This window comes from Stenella coeruleoalba (assembly GCF_951394435.1).
Source record: "Stenella coeruleoalba genome assembly, chromosome: 5".
Classification (NCBI taxonomy): domain Eukaryota; kingdom Metazoa; phylum Chordata; class Mammalia; order Artiodactyla; family Delphinidae; genus Stenella; species Stenella coeruleoalba.
This window is the reverse complement of record NC_137150.1, coordinates 24,692,958-24,713,250: the sequence shown is the minus strand read 5'-3', so window position 1 is coordinate 24,713,250 and position 20,293 is coordinate 24,692,958. Positions and strand designations below refer to the sequence as shown.

General features: G+C 41.7%; 1 protein-coding gene across 1 annotated transcript in view; it reads right to left on the bottom strand.

The window, feature by feature from the left end:
- The window catches only part of PCOLCE2 (procollagen C-endopeptidase enhancer 2), a 71,345-nt gene that overhangs the window by 25,459 nt on the left and 25,593 nt on the right, over nt 1–20,293 (bottom strand). Inside the window, exon 3 of the mRNA XM_079923041.1 lies at nt 10–265. Within this exon, the coding sequence (XP_079779167.1) occupies nt 10–265 (256 nt within the window). The remainder of the gene's footprint in view (nt 1–9; nt 266–20,293) is intronic.

Below are 20,293 nucleotides of genomic sequence, written 5' to 3'. Positions count from 1 at the left end.
AAACGATACCTCTTTCATTTGGTTCAGCGGCAGAGAACATGGCCATGAAGCCATTCCCAGCTGTGTTGGCATCGGAAATCATCTGCACCATCATCTTGTTGCCACTGGACACAAGAGCTCCGGGCCGGAACGTGCCGCAGAAGCGCCCAATGCGTTGGCCATTGGAGTGGCCGTTGTACACGTCCACAAAGTCATAGCGACACAGGTTGTCACTCTCCAGGTCTATGAATCGGAAATTAAGAACTACTACTTTTCCCTCGGGGACCTGCCAAGAAAAGGGCCAAGTGGAAAACCGTGTCATGAAAACATCTGAAATCTTCACATCTAGCCAATTACTAAAATAAGCAGATAAAAGTTTAATACCCAAAATGGTGCTTTTTCTTCCCTCAACTCTGAACTAGGCCAGAAAAGATTTTCTACCATAATGCATTCCTAGTGAAAGATAAGCATTTGTTCTCTTTTGACAAATTCCACAATTCTCTGGGGTACAGGAGCTTATTCCTAGGGAGTCTGTCTCAACAAAGCTGCAAAATACTGCATCAGTCTTATTAATTGATAAGTCATTGCTGACAAAGAATACCAGTCCTGATTGGACCTTGGCGCACATCTGCATATTTCAAAGCACCATGGCACTCAGAGATAGTGCTTGGCAAAGCAACATTTGAAATGTCATTTTTCACAAATAATACAATAGGACGATCTCAATATACAGAATGTTTCTATGAAGTTCAAACTGAAGGGGTGATTTGGCAATTGTGCAGTTAATTTACAGATAATCCACTTTGGGTCCTGAAGAATGCAGATCAAATATCTACAATGATTATATTAATTGAGTAATTGGTGAATCATCTCTTTTCAAAGTCGCTGAGTTTTTATTTGTTTTCCAGGTGAAAACTTTGTATAACAGGCAGCCTTGAAACACAATACACTGATGAAAAAGATGTGTTTTCACTTTCTCATAAGACTTTCCTCACCATAATCTCCTCCTCCCTCCTTGTTCCCTGAATAGGTAGAGAAAATGGCTACAAAAGCATTTGGCAGGATTGTTACAAAGGCCCCTTTTCTTTCCCAGTTCACACTATTTTAATTTCTTCATCCAAGCTGTTTAAAGTCTTGATCAGCTTTGTTTCATACTCAATAGAATAAGAATTTCATTCCATAAAAGCTTACAGATGACAAAGGTCAGTGATTAAAGAAAAAAAAAACACAAGCAACACTGACTGCTTCATCTTAGACTATCTCAGACTCAAAGATCAACAGATGCTTTCTTATAAATATGGCTTCCCCATGCTGGTAAATGCCATGAATTTTTTTTCCTATAATAAAAAGAAGCGTTTCAGTGTTATTTGCCTTTTTTGCCACATACACATCCAATGTAGAAGCTGTAACAGAGTAGTCACAAGAAGAGGGATATTTTGGCTTTGACATGGTTGCATTCTAATTGCTGGAAGCTTATCTTAAGTGTGAATATCAGAAGCTCTAAAGCCACAGTCTAAGAAGCTGATAGCAAAAAATGCAATTACATTTTTAAGCATGCTCACGGAGATAGCTGTTGTAGAACGCCTTGGTTTTTTGTTCTGCTTTGTTGCATACAATCTCTGTTTATCCCATGATCAGAAAATGATCAAAATGTGATGCCACGGGCTTCCCTGGTGGCGCAGTGGTTGAGAGTCCGCCTGCCGACGCAGGGCACGTGGGTTCGTGCCCCGGTCGTATCCCACATGCCGAGCGGCTGGGCCCGTGAGCCATGGCCGCTGAGCCTGCGCGTCCGGAGCCTGTGCTCCGCAATGGGAAAGGCCACAACAGTGAGAGGCCCGCGTACCGCAAAAAAAAAAAAAAAAAAGTGAGTCCTTTCTACTGTATGACCCAGCAATTCCACTCCTGGGTGTATATCTGAAAAAACTAAACACTAATTCAAAGATACATGCACCCCAATGCTCTTAACAGCATTATCTACAATTGCCAAGATATGGAAGCAACCTAAGTGTCCATCAACAGATGAATGGATAAAGAAGATGTGGTATATATAAATACAATGGAATACTACTCAGCCATAAAAAAGAATGAAATGTTGCTATTTGCAACAACATGGATGGACTTGGAGGGTAATAGCCTAAGTGAAGTAAGTCAGACAGAGAAAGACAGATACTGTATGATATCACTTATATGTGGAATCTAAAAAGTACAACAAAGTAGTGAACAAAATGAAACAGGCTCACAGATATAGAGAGTAAACCACAGTGGGGAGAGGGCAGGGAGGAAGGGCAAGATAGGGGTAGGGGAGTAAGAGGTACAAACTATTATGTGCAAAATAAACAAGCCACAGGATAGAGTGTACAACACAGAGAATGTAGCTAATAATTTATAATAACTACAAATGGAGTGTAACCTTTACAAATTGTGAATCACTATGTTGTACTCCTGTAACTTATATAATCTTGTACATCAACTATACTTCATTAAAAAGGAAAGAAAAAGTGAGTCCTCTCTGCATGGTTGCGTTCTTTTTCTCCCCAACCACGTTCAGCTCCCTGGGTGGAGGTGCAGAGCGGCTGGAGCTGGATTTAAGCAGTGCTGGGTGGGGAGGTTGCGAGGTGGAGGGGTGTTTGCCAAGTGAGGACTATGGTGGGGGAGAGGACGTAGGCAGGAGAATGACCATAACGGTGGACCGTGGAATCCAAGTTGGGTTATAAGCATAGAAATCAGGACTCAGTAGGGTGAGGGCAGTAACAACCTTGATCATGGTAGAGGCAAGGACAATGACAGTGGAAGTGGGTGGCTGAGGAGCGATGGAGGAGACGCAGCTAAGGACCCAAGGGGATCATCCACGTAGATATTGAAATTACTGCGAATGATGACAAGGAAGGTGCTGAAGACAGTGACCATGAGCCAGGGGCTAAAATTTACAAGAAAGGAGGGAGACTGTCCTAGAGTCTTTGGACGACTGCAACAAGGAGGGACATGGGGCATCATAGCCTTGTTTCATTTCATTCATCATAGTTCTGTGACACTGAGAAAACTGGGTGACTGTGGTCAGGCTGTTGAAATGGAATCCAAGCCTTGGATACTCATTCCCAATGGGATAAATCTTTCCTTCTCCAACATTCTTTATTTGGTCTCGATGCAATGAAAAGTTGAAATTTCTCTGAGAATGAGACACAAATATATCAGAAGCAGAAAATGGGTTACATTGTATAACTTTCAACACAAAACCCAACAACCCGGACAAAAACTCTTTGGAAGGAAGGTTTCAGGGGAGATCTGTACCCATTGTGGGTCTATTGGAACCACAGACGAATGCCATCTCACACTGAAGGCCAAAGAGAAATTCTACTGCAAGTGAGATGCACACTGCATCAAACCCTTTCGCTGTAACACAACAGCTGTTCTTCATATTTATATAAGGAACCAAGACTGTCTGATGATCTGTGAGGTGAACTTTGCTAAGAGTTCCTGGATTATGATTCTAAAGGACTTTGGAAAGCATATTCTCTGAAGATGACCTTCCACTTGAAGAATCTATGGTCTGTACCCTTGATTTTTCTTTGTTAGGGATGTAAAAAAATATAGAACGAAACAGAGAGTAATATAATACACACCTGGGTACAACCAGCCAGAACTGATTATTGTTAACATTCTGTCAACACATTTTTTAAAGTCTCCTTTAAAAAGTAAATACATAATTTTAGATAAAATGAGTTTTCCTTTGTCCTCATTCATAGCCTCATTGTCCCTCCTTTCTCAGAAGCAACCGCTGTCACAAATTGAGTGAGTTTTCTTCTGTGCCATGCAAAATACTTTTATATATATGTATCCATGCAAAATATATGTATATATATGTATATATATATTTATATATATATAAATACTTTTATATATATGTATCCATGCAAACTTATGTTTTTGCGTCCGTTTTCCCTGAAAGATGGAGCTTTAGAAGGTAAGGATCCCCCCCCCGCCGCCTTGTTCACTGTTGCATCCCCATCTTCTGGACAGCACATGGCCCCAAGTAGAGGTGCATAATAAAGATTTATTAAATGAATGAATCCACCAAGAGCTAAATGGCCACCGGCTTCTTTGCACAAATCCTGGACGAGGCACCTTCTGGGTGGCTCTGCCTCTTGGGTTTTAATTTCATATCCCACCAAGCAGCAAAACTCCAGAAGGCCCCTCTCCTTTCTACGTCATTCTTTACCAAAAATAGAAGACATATCTTTGGGGAAACATTATATCTCAAATCTCCCTTAAATGCTAACAATGCAGAAACTCAAGTAAGGTACTTTTTGGGGTAGCAAATTAGACAAGGCTACCAAGTTGTTGAGATTCTGTTGACCAAGGGATTCATTATCTGCCTGTAGAAAAATCATTCTTGGCTTGTGATTTTCCCTGTCAGTAGCCGAGTCCTGTGTGGGCCAAAGCCCAGCACTGCAACAGTGACCTCAGCTCACCCCACAGCCCGCGGGGTGTCCTTATGGTCACAGGCAAGTATGCCAAGTCGCTGGATGCCAATGCCAGGGCTGCTGCCAGAGAATGAATGGGGAATTGCATTCTGAGCTGGTCATTTGCATTTTCAGGATACTATGAGCAAAGGCAAGAAAGAGAAGCCACAGCAGTGAGGAGCCTGTGCACCGCAACTAAAAAGTAGCCCCTGCTTGCCACAGCTGCAGAAAGCCTGCATGCAGCAGTGAAGACCCACCGTAGCCAGAAATAAATTAATTAATTAAATTAATGTAAAAATAAATAAATAACCGAGCGGATGACAGAGGACTTAAAATTGTGTTATTGGCTATCAATGTGTATATTCAACTTGAAATTATTAAAGTAAATCTATTTCTATCAGTTGCAAAAAAAAAAAAAATGCACATAGAAGCCAGCTGCTTTTGTGTGGAGGAATAGATTTCGGTAGAAGAGGGAACGCTCCTGTGTGTCTGTATCTTTTCTTCCCCCAACGCAGCATTTACTAATTTGAGCAAAAAGATCTGTTTCTGCAGCCTGTCTGATTTTTTTAAAAAGTCCTCGTTTTAATGTTCTTAGATTTTCTTCTTCTACAAACAGACCTTTCAGAAAGCATGTTCTAAAATGCAGGCCACATTTTATTTACAGCAAGTTCAAGAGGCACGGCAGCTCTGTGTCAACTCACTTACATCTCCAAATGTAATCCAGAGAAATGTATGTACAAATTACGCACAAATATTTGGCTAGGCTTGAAGAGGGGGATAAATCAGAAGCTTCAAGATCTTATTCATGCGTCTCTTCTATTTATTTATTTTATTTTTCTTGGCAGTGCCATGTTGCTTGGATCTTAGTTCCCCGACTAGGGACTGAACCTGTGGCCCCTGCAATGGAAGTGAGGCATCCTAACCACTGGACCACCAGGGAATTCCCATCATCTGTGTCTATTTAAATACTCCTCTTTTAAAAGATGGAATCTTATAAACATTAGGAAAATAAGACATACATTTTGATTCATGGAAATAACGTGATGTTTTGAAAATATATATATATTTTTTTTGGTTAGGGTTTTTACCAAAAAAAAAACCTGTTACACCCTTATGTCTGGAAGGAGGGTGGAAACCCCCAACTACCTCAAGCCCAGCCCATGAGAACCAGTGGAGATGAGGTTACACTCCTCTGCTGAAAACTGTCCAAAGCTTTCCCAGCATGGCAGGAATAAAATCCTCACTGTACCTATAATCACACACTTAAGTAGTGTATAAAAGGTGCCGGTATTTTTCTAAGCCCTTGACATATATTATTCCACTTAATTACAGCAACCCTATGAAGTTGATATTAGCCCAGTTTTGCAACTTACAGGTAAGGAAACTGAAGCAATGTGAAGTTTAAGGTCCTGTATGATATGGCTCCTGACTATCTCTCCGACCTCATCTTTCCTTGTCACGCAACAATCTGGCTGTTCAAGGAAGTCTCCAAGCTGGTTCTCCACCTCAGGGCCTTTGCACAGTCTGGCCCCTCTGCTCGGCACACTCTCCTCCCTGATATTCCCAAGTCTGCCTCTACCTACCTCATTATTTAACTGTCAGCTCAAGTGTCACCTTTCCAGAGGGGTCTCTCCCGAGCCCTTCAGTTGCTTTAGATCATGTTGACCATATAACCGTGTTATTTCTTTACAGATTATGTATCATCTGTCTCTTCACCAGAATGTACCATCCAGAGACCAGAGGTTGCCCACAGCTAGTTCAATGCTTAGCTATTACAGGAGTTCAAAAGGTAGTTATTGAACAAATGACTGGAATCCTTATAATCTTAATTTTAAAAAAACAGTGCAGACCACAACTCCTATTACTAGCACATAAGTTTATGTAACAATGTAAACTAACTAACAGGTATGAGGCAAGCAGTAGTGGCACCCTTCTGAAAAGGAAGAAACAGCTCAGAGTGGTTATGATGACTTACAGCCACCCAGCAAGTCAGCGGCAGAGCCCAGGTGCCCTGACTTCTACCCGACTGTGTTTCCCACGGCCTGACCGTGGCAGAAGCTGAGGAGATGCTCACTGATCTCGATTCCTTTCCCCAGGCACACAGGAAGTTGACATGCTCCAGCCTGCACTGCACTTAGGTTGGGGCCAGGTGCCTGGGTCCTGGTCAGTGGGATGGAGGTGAAGTGAGGGACCCACGTCCAGGCCGAGCCATAAAAGTCCTCTGCGCAATCCTTTCAGAGTTCTCTGTTTGCTCTAAGGAGGGGACTCAAGGGAGGAAACAGGAAGGTTCTAGGAGATGGCACAGGCACACAGGAGCTAATGCTCAAAGGAGAGTTGCCCGGGACAGCCATCCAACTGCACTGGACTGTGACATTAGCAAGAAATTACCCTTCGTTCAGACTCACAAACATAGAGAACAGACTTGTGGTTGCCAAGGGGGAGGTGGGGTAGGGGAACGATGGACTGTATAGCACAGGGAACTATATTCAATAGCCTGTGATAAACCATAATGGAAAAGAATACGAAAGAGAACGTATATATATGTTTAACTGAATCACTTTGCTGTACAGCAGAAATGAACACAACACTGTAAATCAACTACACCTGAATAAAATAAAGAAAAAAAAAAGAAATAAATAACCGTTTGGGGCTTCCCTGGTGACGCAGTGGTTAAGAATCCGCCAGCAAATGCAGAGGACACGGGTTCGAGCCCTGGTCTGGGAAGATCCTACATGCCGCAGAGCAACTAAGCCTGTGTGCCGTAACTACTGAGCCTGCGCTCTAGAGCTCAAGAACTACAACTACTGAGCCCACGTGTCACAACTACTGAAGCCCACGCACCTAGAGCCCGTGCTCCGCAACAAGAGAAGCCACCGCAATGAGAAGCCCGTACACCGCAATGAAGAGTAGCCCCCGCTCGCCGCAACTAGAGAAAGCCCGTCTGCAGCAACGAAGACCCAATGCAGCCAAAAATAAATAAAATGAATAAATTTATAAAAGAAATAACCTTTTGTTGTGTCAGGCCATTGAGATTTGGGGGGTTGTTTGGTACAGCTTTACACTTTGGGTTAATTATCCTGATTGACACATGGATAGTGACACGTGCCAGTTGTCCTGACCCAGCAGCTCGGTGACAGGAAACTGTGGAGATATCTTTGTTGTTTTTTGGTGCCTATAAGTTCCATATGAAGCAGCATTGAAATATGGCCACCAAGAAGCGGACACGGTCTCAGGCTGTGTGAATAGGAGGGGAGGTGACAGACGATTTGAAGCAGTCAGAAAAGAGTGAATTCAGAGGCATCACCGAGGTACGTGCTGTAAATTCACTGGCTCCTGCAAAGTCTAACTGGCTCTTCCGGCACCACCGTCATGACCCCTGACGCCTTTATCTGTGGCTGGGCAGCGAAGGTGAGAAGACAGTCAGCAGCCATGGGTACTGCTCGAGATGGGAAAAGAAGTGGGTCTTCTGATGGAAGACCTGGCTGTGAAATGAACAAGAAGCTGGTCATGCATCCTAAGCCTGAGGGTGAAGATGGAAAAACCAGAGAGGAGAAGGTGGCTCCCGCAGGGCCACTCAAGTCTGCCACGGGAAAATGCAGATGGGAAAAATGTGAAGGCACAACAAGCAGCACCCAGGGCAACAGGAACTCTGAGGAAGGTCCAGCCAGGATGGGGAGACAGGCAGGTGGGCAAAAAGCTACTCGTTTAGGTTTTGCCTGGGGGAGGAGAAAAAGTCAGGTTTAAATGTAGAGCATTCTGTATAGCTGATTCACTTTGTTACAAAGCAGAAACTAACACACCATTGTAAAGCAATTATACTCCAATAAAGATGTTAAAATATATATATATATAAATAACATATATGGAAATTTTTAAAAATGTAGAGTATTCGTTTTTTTTTAAACTCTGAATGAAATAATTTTATTTTTACTTTTTATTGAAGTATAACTGATTTACAATGTTGTGTTAGTTTCAGGTGTACAGCAAAGTGATTCAGTTATACATATACATATATCCATTCTTTTTCAGATTCTTTTCCATTATAAGTTATTACAAAATATTGACTATAGTTCCCTGTGCTATACAGTAGGTTCTTGTTGTTTGCCTATTTTATGTATAGTAGTTGTGTATGTTAATCCCAAACTCCTAATTTATCCCTCTCCCCCTTCCCCTTTGGTAACCATTAGTTTGTTTTCTGTGTCTGTGGATCTACTTCTGTTTTGTTTATAAGTTCATTTGTATCTTTTTTTTTTAAGATTCTACATGTAAGTGATATCATGTGGTATTTGCCTTTCTCTGTCTGACTTACTTCACTTAGGATAATCTCTAGGCCCATCCGTGTTGCTGAAAATGGCTATATATCATCCTTTTTTATGGCCGAGTATTACCCCATTGTATATATGTACCACATCTTCTTTATCCACTCCTCTGTGGACAGACATTTAGGTTGCTTCCATGGCTTGGCTATTGTCAACAGTGCTGCAATGAACATTGGGGTGCATGCATCTTTTCAAATTATGGTTTTCTCCAGATATATGCCCAGGAATGGGATTGCAGGATCATATGGTAGCTCTATTCTCAGTTTTTTAAGGAACCTCCATACTGCTCACATCTTTTCACAGATGTGCCTCTTCTGCTTTTCCTGTGGCTCATGGTATCACTAGGACCCTACTGTAGATGTTAGTGATGACAAATCTTCTGGGCGAGTTATGCACTCGTCATCATTTTTCCTGAGAACTGGAAATTCACTACTTAATTTTTCACTACACGTGAGCTGTCTTTTTAGCTATTTGTTCTTGAAAGGGTTTACTGCAAAATAAAAAGGCATTACCCAACAATAAAATAAAAAAGCACTACCATACAATAAAATATTGATTTATAAAATAAAGAGCTGTAGATTTATACCAAGCCATAAATAACGAAACCACTCTAGCAAGAACACTCAGACTGTTTTACAGCAGGACAGCTCAGCCTCGTTTCCCCAGCATATAGTTCACGTACAATGAACCTATACTTCCCATGTTGTGCATTGAACCAGCCAGCTGGTAGCCTGGTGGCTTTGTGTGTCTCACTGGTCACAGCACTGGTGCCACCTGGCTTCTGGGACCAGAAGCATCAAACACTCATCCCTCTACCACCCAAGAGTGGAAGGAGTGGCTGAACCTAGTGGCTAAAGCCCAAGCTATTTCACGTGATCAGTGGGTGTCTTGAATGCTGTCCTTGAAAGGTCTTAGCTGTGTTGGGAAAAAAGAGACAAGTTTGCACTGGTTGTCTTTCACATTTAACCACATGCTGAAGAGAGAACTCTGCCTACTGCATAAGTGTACGATGCCCTTCTAGACAAGACCACGGCAGAAGATGGAAGCACAAAGGGAAGCTCTACCAAACCCATCTTGCATTATTTTAAAGCAACTCTCAGGAGTAATATTTCTTTTAAAATAATAAAAAATCCATGACAAATGTTAAATCACATGAGATGCCCTGAATGACAGGTACACATCGGAACTGTCCAGGACAAATGAGGAGGCCTGGCTATCCTGGCCGCAGGGCATCTGGGTCCCTCCTCTAAAATTAGAAGCTGCCCCAGTAAAAACCATAGGTTGAGTAAACGAAGAGCTGCTGAATGGATAAAAGAATGAAAGAATAGCTTCCTGTAACCTGCAGAATGAAGTCCAGACTCCTTACAGTAATGCTGTGTGAGGCCCACCCCTCTGACATTCTGGTCTCATCTTTACCCAGCCCTTTGTATCTTGGGCTCGAATCTCCCCATCCTCGAAAACAGTCAGCCCCTTTCCATTCCCACCTCTATGAGATCACATGCATAACCTCTGCCTGGAATCTTCTCTCCCCATCTCAGTCTGTCGACTGACACCCCGATTTCAAAGTCTGGGCCAAATGCACCTTCTCTAGGAACCAACCAGCCTCCCACTGCTTGACCAATGTCCACACTCGGGGGGGTGTCATCTTCCCTCTTTCCGCTCCCAGAGCCCACTGTTCTACCGTTCTCCCCTCTCTTTCGGTAGATCCCTCAGCATCTATGGGGCCCACAGGGGCCCACAGGGTCTGGGGTGTGTGCTCTGTCTCCAGGTGGGCTGTGAAACTTTCAGGGGCAGGACTGCTCCATTCTGATTCATCTGAGTCTGAACCCACAGGCAGCTGGAGTCCAGGCATCAGAAAAATGCAGGGAAGGTGAGGATGGAGTTGGGGAAGAGTTTCCTATCTTCATTTTAGTCTCAGATCTGCGAACAGTTTGGGGACTTTCTATGCCATTTATCATGCCATATGCCATCATCTATGCCATAAATAATAGCAGCTGGCACAGTGACACATATCCAGGTGGGGAAAACATAAACTCCCAGGGTCCCTGTGACACAGAACCTGGCAGTGCCTCCCTGGATCAAGTTAGGGCTCCATTAAGACATGTGAGAGAAGAAGACTGTAAAAACACCACCCATCCCAAGCAGTCTGGTTTGCTATAATCTCTCAATCTGCATATGATTGATTATAACTTCTTTAAAGAAAGGATAGTCATTGCTTTTTCTTAGCTGTGTTTCATGATTAAAAGACTGCAGATAGGTCATAGAATTAAATCTAGCCAATTTCTTCACACCTTCAAAAAATAGAACAAAGTACTTAAGTCATTTTAGGATATAGTTTCAGTTCCCCAGAAGCTGTCAGCATGAGTTAATCCAGAATGGGATAAACATGATTGGTGGAGATGCATAGAGAAAAAGCATCCCTACCCTAAGCCACTGGTCTGTGTCGTCTGACAGCTAGGCTTAAGGGTTACAGACATAGAAGCCAGGGTTGTCTTTTGCTAGCCAGGGGCCTTTGGGTCATACAGAACCCGTGTTTTCTCCTTAATGACACGTGGGTGTAATTTTTTTTGAAAGCTTTTATAGGATAGCACTGATTTCTATGTGATGACTTAAGAAAAAAATCTGAAATGATATTTTCAAGAAAATCCTTTTGTAATCTTTAATATCCTCTGAAAAATCTGTAATGGCCCTGGAACACAAAATTCTACTATTTTACTAGGAATGAAAGAGAAAGCCTTTCCCTTCTGGGATAAGAGAAGTCACAGGAAGGTAATAAACACATTCCAAGCAGAACAGATGCGAATGTGAGCATCCAATGTTCTCTTGAAGGAGTAAGAAACAGGGTTCGTGTGGCCGCATTAGGTTGTTACAAGAAGGAACTCAAATTGTTTTTAAACCTAATTCGTTTATCCAAAAAAATCATAGTTTATAACTTAAAATAGCACTACAAGGCTTTCACGGAAAATAACAGCCCTGCCCCTCTTCCCATCCCTGATTCCTCAGGGAATAACCAATTTAACTCTTTCGACTGTTTTATCTGGCATTTACCTCCTTGCTTCTTAATAAAATGCTGGTGCTTCTATTTCTTTTTTCTTTTTTTTAACATCTTTATTGGGGTATAATTGCTTATTTCTTGATTTATGCTTTTAAATATCTATCTCTTAACTTACTACTATTTTCCCTCTTCCTCCATGAAAATTCTGGTTAAATCAATATTTAGGATTTCCAGTACTACGACCACATAAATATTATTCACTGTTGAACTAAGTTGTTACATTTCTTGCACAATTTTTTTGTTTTTCTTAGGGCTAATTTATTGCCTTGTTCTTTAAGCTTCCTTTGTTTTCCATGTGCTTGTCACTCAAGCCCCTCTCAGTAATCATCAGCCACAGGTGTTTTATCAGTTCCATTTTCCTCTTTGAAATATTGATTCTGGAGCCTTCCACCCTCCAGCCCTCTATCTCTCTGGTCTGGTCTGGTTACTCTCAAGTCCTGCTGCACAGCTGTTAGGCTGGGATTTTGCTTAGCCATTAACTCAGGAAATCCCCACGGGGCTCCTATGTCTTCTTTCTTGCTTGCTTTATTCCTTCATTCTTCTGGAGCTCATCCTCTTGTAGTTTTCTTACAAAGGGTATACAGAGATAAACAGTTTCAGATCTTCCATTTCTAAAAACGTGTTGGGAATTCCCTGGTGGACCAGTGGTTAGGGCTCAGTGCTCTCACTGCCAAGGGCCTGGGTTCGATCCCTGGTCAAGGAACTAAAATTCCACAAGCTGCATGGTGTGGCCAAAAAAACAAAACAAAACAAAACAAAGAAACAAAAAAAATAACGCCTTAATTCTGTGCTCACATTTGTCTGACAGTTTGGCAGGGTATAGCATTATAGCCTAAAAATAATTTTCATTAGAATTTTAAAGGCATTGTTCCACTGACTTCTAGCTTCCAATAAACTAATGTTCCTTTCCCTTTCTACGTGATTTCCACCCCCTCCAGAAGCTTGCAGGATTTTCTCATCTAAGTTTAATAAAGATGTGCCTTGGTGTTTATCTTTTTCATTCATTGTGCTGAGTATTATTTCTTTGATAATTCCCTCCCTTTCGTATTCTCTGTTCTATTTTTCTAGAACTCTCCCTAGTCAGATGGGGCTTCCTGGATCCTCTAATTTTCTTACCTTTTCTCTCTAATATTTTGCTTTCTGAGTGTCTTCTTCAAGTTTATCTTCCAGCCCTCTATCAATTTAAAAATTAATTGAAATTAATTTTTCATTTCTACTGAATTATTAATTTCTGAGAGTGTTTAACTTATTTTTTCTTTTTTTTTTTAAGCATCCTGCTTTTATTTTATGTGAACAATATCCTTTTTGATCTCTCTGAGGAGAACGATATTCATTTTGAAATTTTCTTCTGCTCTCTGCATTGTCTCTGTTTCCTTGGAGTTTTTTGGTTTCTGTCTGTTTGGGCTCCACTCTTTCAGGTAAGAGCCTTTCCTCAAATGTCTAGGAACCCTCGACTGAGGTGAGGCAGATGGGAAGCTCTGTGGCAGGGCTAGTCACCACAGCGTGACTGGGGACAGACTGGCTTTTTCCCGGGGTCTCCCAAAAGTCAGTGTCTGGAGGTCCTTCCCTTGGGGCTGTTCATTTTCGCTGAGATCCTTCAATGTCTTGTCCGAGGGGTAAAGGCTTTGCTGCAGCTTTCATGAGAGAAGCAGAAGGAAAGGGGATTGGGAGGACCTCCCCAACAGCCTGGCCCCTTCTGCTGGACCTGCAGTTCCCAAGTCCAGGACCTCTCTGGTTCCCAGAGAAGAAGCCCTGCCATGATGGAGGGCAACAGGGAAGGGAGGCAGCCGCCCTGCTGCTGGGAGTCGGGGAGGGAACCTGAGAGGTTAACTGCTCTTAAAAGGCTTTCAAACATAACTCCAATTTAACCTCCCCTGCTCCACTGCCTTCCAGGAAACCTGGTGCCTCCAGTTCCGTGGCAGGGATTCCGTGGCACAAATCAGCTTGCTCCTCGGTGGCAGCGCCCCCTCCCCTCTGAAAGTCACGATTTCATTCTCTCTCCTTTGCTAATTCAGTTACCGTTGGCCATCTGCTTTCTTATCCTCCAAAATTTTGTTGGTATCTCTCACGTACTGTTAGTACCATTCCAGTTCCCTTTGTCTTTGTGGGTTTAAATTTTTAAATTTCCTTACTGTAATTTTGGTGGGATCTTGAGAGGGGCCAGATATAAGCACATGTGTTTAATCTACCATGCTTAACCAGAGGTCACTAAGGTGATTTTTATTAAGATGTAATAAGAATGATATGACACTATAGTCTTAGGTTACTTTAAGAGTATGTTAGGTATAACATTATAAAATTATGTACAAGAGTACATTTAAAAAAGAAAAGCCAGATTCTATTAAGCACTTATCAAATACCAAGAATTATGCTAGATGCTACGGAGTAGTGGTCCCCAATCTTTTTGGCACCAGGGACTGGTTTCATGGAAGACAGTTCTTCCACGGACCGGGGAGGGGAGGAGGTGGGGGATGGTTCAGGCGGTGACGCAAGCGATGGGGAGCGGCAGATGGAGCTTCACTCGCTCGCCCGCAGCTCACCTCCTGCTGTGCGGCCCGGGTCCTAACAGGCCGCGGACCGGTACCTGTCCATGGCCCAGGGTTTGGGGACCCCTGCTATGGAAGACTCAAAAGAACTAAAAGACAGCTACGTTACCATTTTTTAATGGCTTTATTCTAATGTATGCCTGTACCATAATTTACAGAAACAATTACATATTTTTCTGCTTTCAGTATGTTTCTAATTTTTCATTACTATAAATAATGCTATTATAATCACAATAATATAAGGCTTCTTGTGCGTAAGGGAATATTTCTGTAGGATGAATTCCTAGAAATGGATTTGCTAAGTCAACGAGTATGGGCATTTTAGATGATTACAGACCAGACCCAGGAAACGCTGAATTACTTCACAGTCCCACGTTTCACGCCCTCAACTACACAGATGCTGTCAAGACATGTCAATCTGGTAGGCAAAAAAATGACATTTTGTTGTTGTTTTAATTTCACAGTGAGCATCTGCAGCGGAAAGCTGGGTTCACTTAAGGTGGTGGGGACGAGAGGGGGGATGGCAGGGAGGAGAAGCTTCCCTAAAGATGACCTCGAGGCTTCAATCCCCGCAGGCACCATCCACATTAGAAGGACCGTGAGAAGGAGAGAAAGGTTTTGTGTTGTTTTGTTTTAGAGGAAAGCAGGGTGGAGGGACAGAGGGTGTAATAAGTTTGCTTTTGGCAAGTTTAAGATATTAGAGGTATATGTTTCAGTATCAAAAGGCAGCTGGAACGATGGCTGGAGGGAGGGGAACGAGTTTACAAGGTGTAGTTCTAGACATAGAGAACAAATGTGTGGATACCAAGGGGGAAAGGGGGTGGGATGAACTGGGAGATTGAGATGACATATACACACGATGGATACTATGTGTAAAATAGATAACTAATGAGAAACTACTGTATAGCACAGGGAACTCTACTCAGTGCTCTGTAGTGACCCACATGGGAAGGAAGTCCAAAAAAGAGCGGTTATATGTATATGTACAGCTGATTCACTTTGCTGTACAGCAGAAACTGACACAGCAGTGTAAAGCAACTATACTCCAATTAAAAAAAAAAAAAGGTATAGTTCTGTCAGGAAAGAGGACGTGGAAAACTTTTACAAGAGAAAACACAATCTGAGGCCAGAGATGACTCTTACTGTAGCCAGATGCCTCCCAAATGCGGAGCCATAAGGAGAGGGTAAGAGAGAAAGAGGGTGTGTGTGGGGCTCAGAGATGCCAGAAGCCACAACCCAAAGGGCACATCCTGGGGACGGCGGTGAGCAGTGTAAACAAAGGCGGCACCTCCATTATTTCCACAACTGTCTTCCCAAGACCAACAACCTAGCTAACTCTGCTTATAAATTCTCCTCCCCTCAGATCCCCACCCCCCAAGGAAACTTTTCAAAAAACGTAAATGAAATTACAAACAAAAGAAAAATGCATAAACTAACGTGCTATTTAAGAAAAACCTCAGGATTCCCAAAGGAGAGTTTAGGCAGCAGGAGAAAAGACGCTGAACCCTTCTGCTCACATGGGGTGACATTTAAATTAAATGTTCTGTGACAACACATTTAGGAAAAATCATAAAAAGAAGACACTCGTGGATGGGAAGAACAACATTGGAGAGAGGCTCAGAACAAACGCACTAGATCAGACTGCTTGTAACTGGCACAGATGGCTTGAAAAGTCACGGCAGGGCAGGGGTCATTACGTTCAAACGTGGCCTGGCATGGTGTTCTCCTCCACCTCCATACTGTCCCCTGTCTGTTCTTGTTTCTTCAACTGCAAACCTTAGGCTTATTCATAAAATGAGAAGACCCAAGTTTCACCAAGCACCCTTTCCTCAAAGCCCCTGGCTGCCCTAGAGTGTGGGCTGATGTTGAGGGGAGGTGTTATCTTGTGGGTTTTCAATTCAAGAAAATGATCTTTTTTTTGGCCGTGTGGCATGCTGGATCTTAGTTCCCTGACCAGGGATCAAACCCGCACCCCCTGCAGTGGAAGCGTGGAGTCCTAGCCACTGGACCGCCAGGGAAGTCCAAGAAAGTGATTCTTAAAACCAAAGTCCTATAATGCCAGACACGGCAGTTCTGCTTGTATCATTCCCCACTTGGCCACAAGTGTCAGGTAGGGTCTTGGTGTTTCCTTAATATCTCAGACCCCATTCAGGCCAAAATGTTCCAATCCTAAAACACTTAAAAAAAAAATTCACTGAGGTAAAAATTACAAACCATACAACTCATTCATCTTAAGTGTACATTTCAATGATTTTTAGTAAATTTTTACAGTTGGGCAGCCGTCATCACAATCCAATTTTTTTATATATAAATCTTATTTTACTTTTTAATTTAATTTCATTTTTAATTTAAAAAATTTTTTTGGCTGTGTCACATGGCTTGTGGGATCTCAGTTCCCAGACCAGGGATTGAACCCGGGCCACGGCAGTGAAAGCGCCAAATCCTAACCACTGGACCACCAGGAAACTCCCTCACAATCCGATTTTTGAACACTTCCATCACTCCTCAAGCCCATTCAGTCATTCCTCTTTCTCATGCCCAGCCTCAGACAACCACTAATCTCTATAGATTAATCTCAGACAACCACTAATCTCTACAGATTTGCTTTTTTCCAGATATTTCGTATCAATGGAATTATATAACTTGTGGTCTTCTGCATCTGGCTTCTCTCACTTAGCATAGCGTCTTTGAAGTTCATCCATGTTGTAGCATAAATTAGTACTTCATTCCTTTTTATGGGTAAGTAATATTCCATTGTATGACATAACACATATTATTTATCCACGCATTGGTTGATGGATATTTGAGATGTACTTACTTTTTCGCTATTGTTAACAATGTTTATAAACATATTTGTGCAAAATTTTATGTGGATGTGTGTTTTCATTTTTCTTGCACCTGAGAGTGCAATTGCTGGATCATATAGTAAATGTCTAACTTTAAAAGAATCTGTTTTCTAAAGTGGCTGCACTATTTTACATTCTTACCATCATTGTACAAAAGTTACAATTTCTCCACATCTTCAACAACACTTATTATTCTGTTTTTTGATGACAGTCATCCTAGTGGAGGTGAAGTGGTATCTCATTGTGGTTTGGGGCTGCATTTCCCTAATGACTAATGATGCTGAACATCTCTTCATGTGCTTATTGGCTATTCATATATCTTCTTTGGTGAAATGTCCATTCAGATCTTTTGCCCATTTTTTTTTGAATTGTCAACCCTAATTTCAAATTACAAATAGAAAGAAAAGCATCAAAACTTAACTTGTAATAAAGATGAGCATCTGAGTCACACCGCAAAATCTGGTTTCGCACATCCATTTCATGCCAAGAGGGAGGGGCAAGGCACCCCTAACAAGTTTGTTTGATGAAGTTACTCTCCACAAAAGAACTGTGAGTTGACAACAGTATCCTTCAAAGAATGCATTGTTAAGAACACTCGTTTCTCACCTTAATTTCTCAAACCGCAACAATTTCTACAAAACATGTTGGGAAAACTGGAAACCCACACAGAAAAATATGAAGCTTGACTCCCACCTCACACCATACACAAATTAATTTGAGATGGATCATAGACATAAGTGCAAAAGCTAAACCTACAAACTTCTAGAAGAAAATACAGAAGAGTATCTTTACAACCCTGGGTAGCAAGAAAGCACTAACTACAAGAGTAAAAACTGATAAATGGACTTCAAAAAATTTTAAATTTCTGGGCATCCAAAGAAACTCATAAAATGAGTAGATAAACCACAGATGGTAAGAAAATATTTGCAATACGTATATCTAACAAATAACTTATATTCAGAATAAACAGAGAACTCCTATAACTTAATGATAAAATACAAATAATCCAATAAGAAACATGGGCACAAGACTTGAACAGGCATTTCATAAAGAAAGACCAATATGCACATGAAAAGCTTTCAACCTCATTAGTCATCAGGGAAATGCAAACTAAAATCACAATGAGACATTACTATACATCCTTCAGAATAACTAAGATTAGAAAGATTGATGATCATCTAAGGTTTATCTATGGTGCGCACCTCAGTGGTGTGTTGGTGCTGCTCCAGAGCTCATCACGTTTTCACTCCAAAAGATCCTGGACTAGAGATTCAATATGGGTTCCAATGCCGTGTGGCTGACAGAGTCTTGGTGCTCCAGCCAGGGGTCAGGCCTGAGCCTCTAAGGTGGGAGAGTCGAGTTCAGGAAATTGGTCCACCAGAGACCTCCTGGCCTCATGTAATATAAAGTGGTGAAAGCCCTGTCAGAGATCTCCATCTCAATGCTAAGACCCAGTTCCACACAACGATGAGCAAGCTACAGTTCTGGACACCCTATGTCAAACAACAAGCAAGACAGGAACACAACCCCACCCATTAGCAGAGAGGCTGCCTAAAATCATAATAAGTTCACAGACACCCCAAAACACACCACCAGACGCAGTCCTGCCACCAGAAAGACAAGACCCAGCCTCATCCATCAGAACACAGGCACGAGTTCCCTCCACCGGGAAGCCTACACAACCTGCTGAGCCAACCTTACCCACTGGAGGCAGACACCAAAAACAACAGGAACTACGAACCTGCACCCTGTGAAAAGGAGACCTCAAACACAGTGAGTTAAGCAAAATGAGAAGACAGAGAAATACACAGCAGAGGAAGGAGCAAGGTAAAAACCCACCAGGCCAAACAAATGAAGCAGAAATAGGCAGTCTACCTGAAAAAGAATTCAGAGTAATGATGGTGAAGATGATCCAAAATCTTGGAAATGGAATGGAAAAAATACAACAAACATTTAACAAGGACGAAGAAGAACTAAAGAGCAAAAAACAATGATGAACAACACAATAAACGAAATTAAAAATTCTCTAGAAGGAATCAATAGCACAATAACTAAGGCAGAAGAACGCATAAGTGACGTGGAAGATAAAATAGAGGAAATAACTACCGCAGAGCAGAATAAAGAATAAAGAATGAAAAGAATTGAGGACAGTCTTAGAGACCTCTGGGACAACATTAAAAGTACCAACATTCGAATTATAGGTGTCCCAGAAGAAGAAGAGAAAAAGAAAGGGGAGAAAATATTTGAAGAGATTATAGTTGAAAACTTCCCTAATATGGGAAAGGAAACAGTCAATCAAGTCCAGGAAGCGCAGAGAGTCCCATACAGGATAAATCCAAGGAGAAACATGCCAAGACACATATTAATCAAACTATCAAAAATTAAATACAAAGAAAAAATAATTAAAAGCAGCAAGGGAAGAGTAACAAATAACACACAAGGGAATCCCCATAAGGTTAACAGCTGATCTTTTAGCAGAAACTCTGCAAGCCAGAAGGGAGTGGCAGTACATATTTAAAGTGATGAAAGAGAAAACCTACAACCAAGATTACTCTACCCAGCAAGGATCTCATTCAGATTTGATGGAGAAATTAAAACCTTTACAGATAAACAAAGGATAAGAGAATTCAGCACCACCAAACCAGCTTTACAACAAATGCTAAAGGAACTTCTCTAGGCAGGAAACACAAGAGAAGGAAAAGACCTACAATAACAAACCTAAAACAATTAAGAAAGTGGTAAAAGGAACACACATATCGATAACTACCTTAAATGTAAATGGATTAAATGTGCCTACCAAAAGAGACACACTGGCTGAATGGATACAAAAGCAAGACCCATATATATGCTGTCTACAAGAGACCCACTTCACACCTAGGGACACATACAGACTGAAAGTGAGGGGATGGAAAAAGATATTCCATGCAAATGGAAATCAAAAGAAAGCTGAAGTAGCAATTCTCATATCAGACAAAATAGACTTTAAAATAAAGACTATTACAAGAGACAAAGAAGGACACTACATAATGATCAAAGGATCAATCCAAGAAGAAGATGTAACAATTGTAAATATATATGCACTCAATAT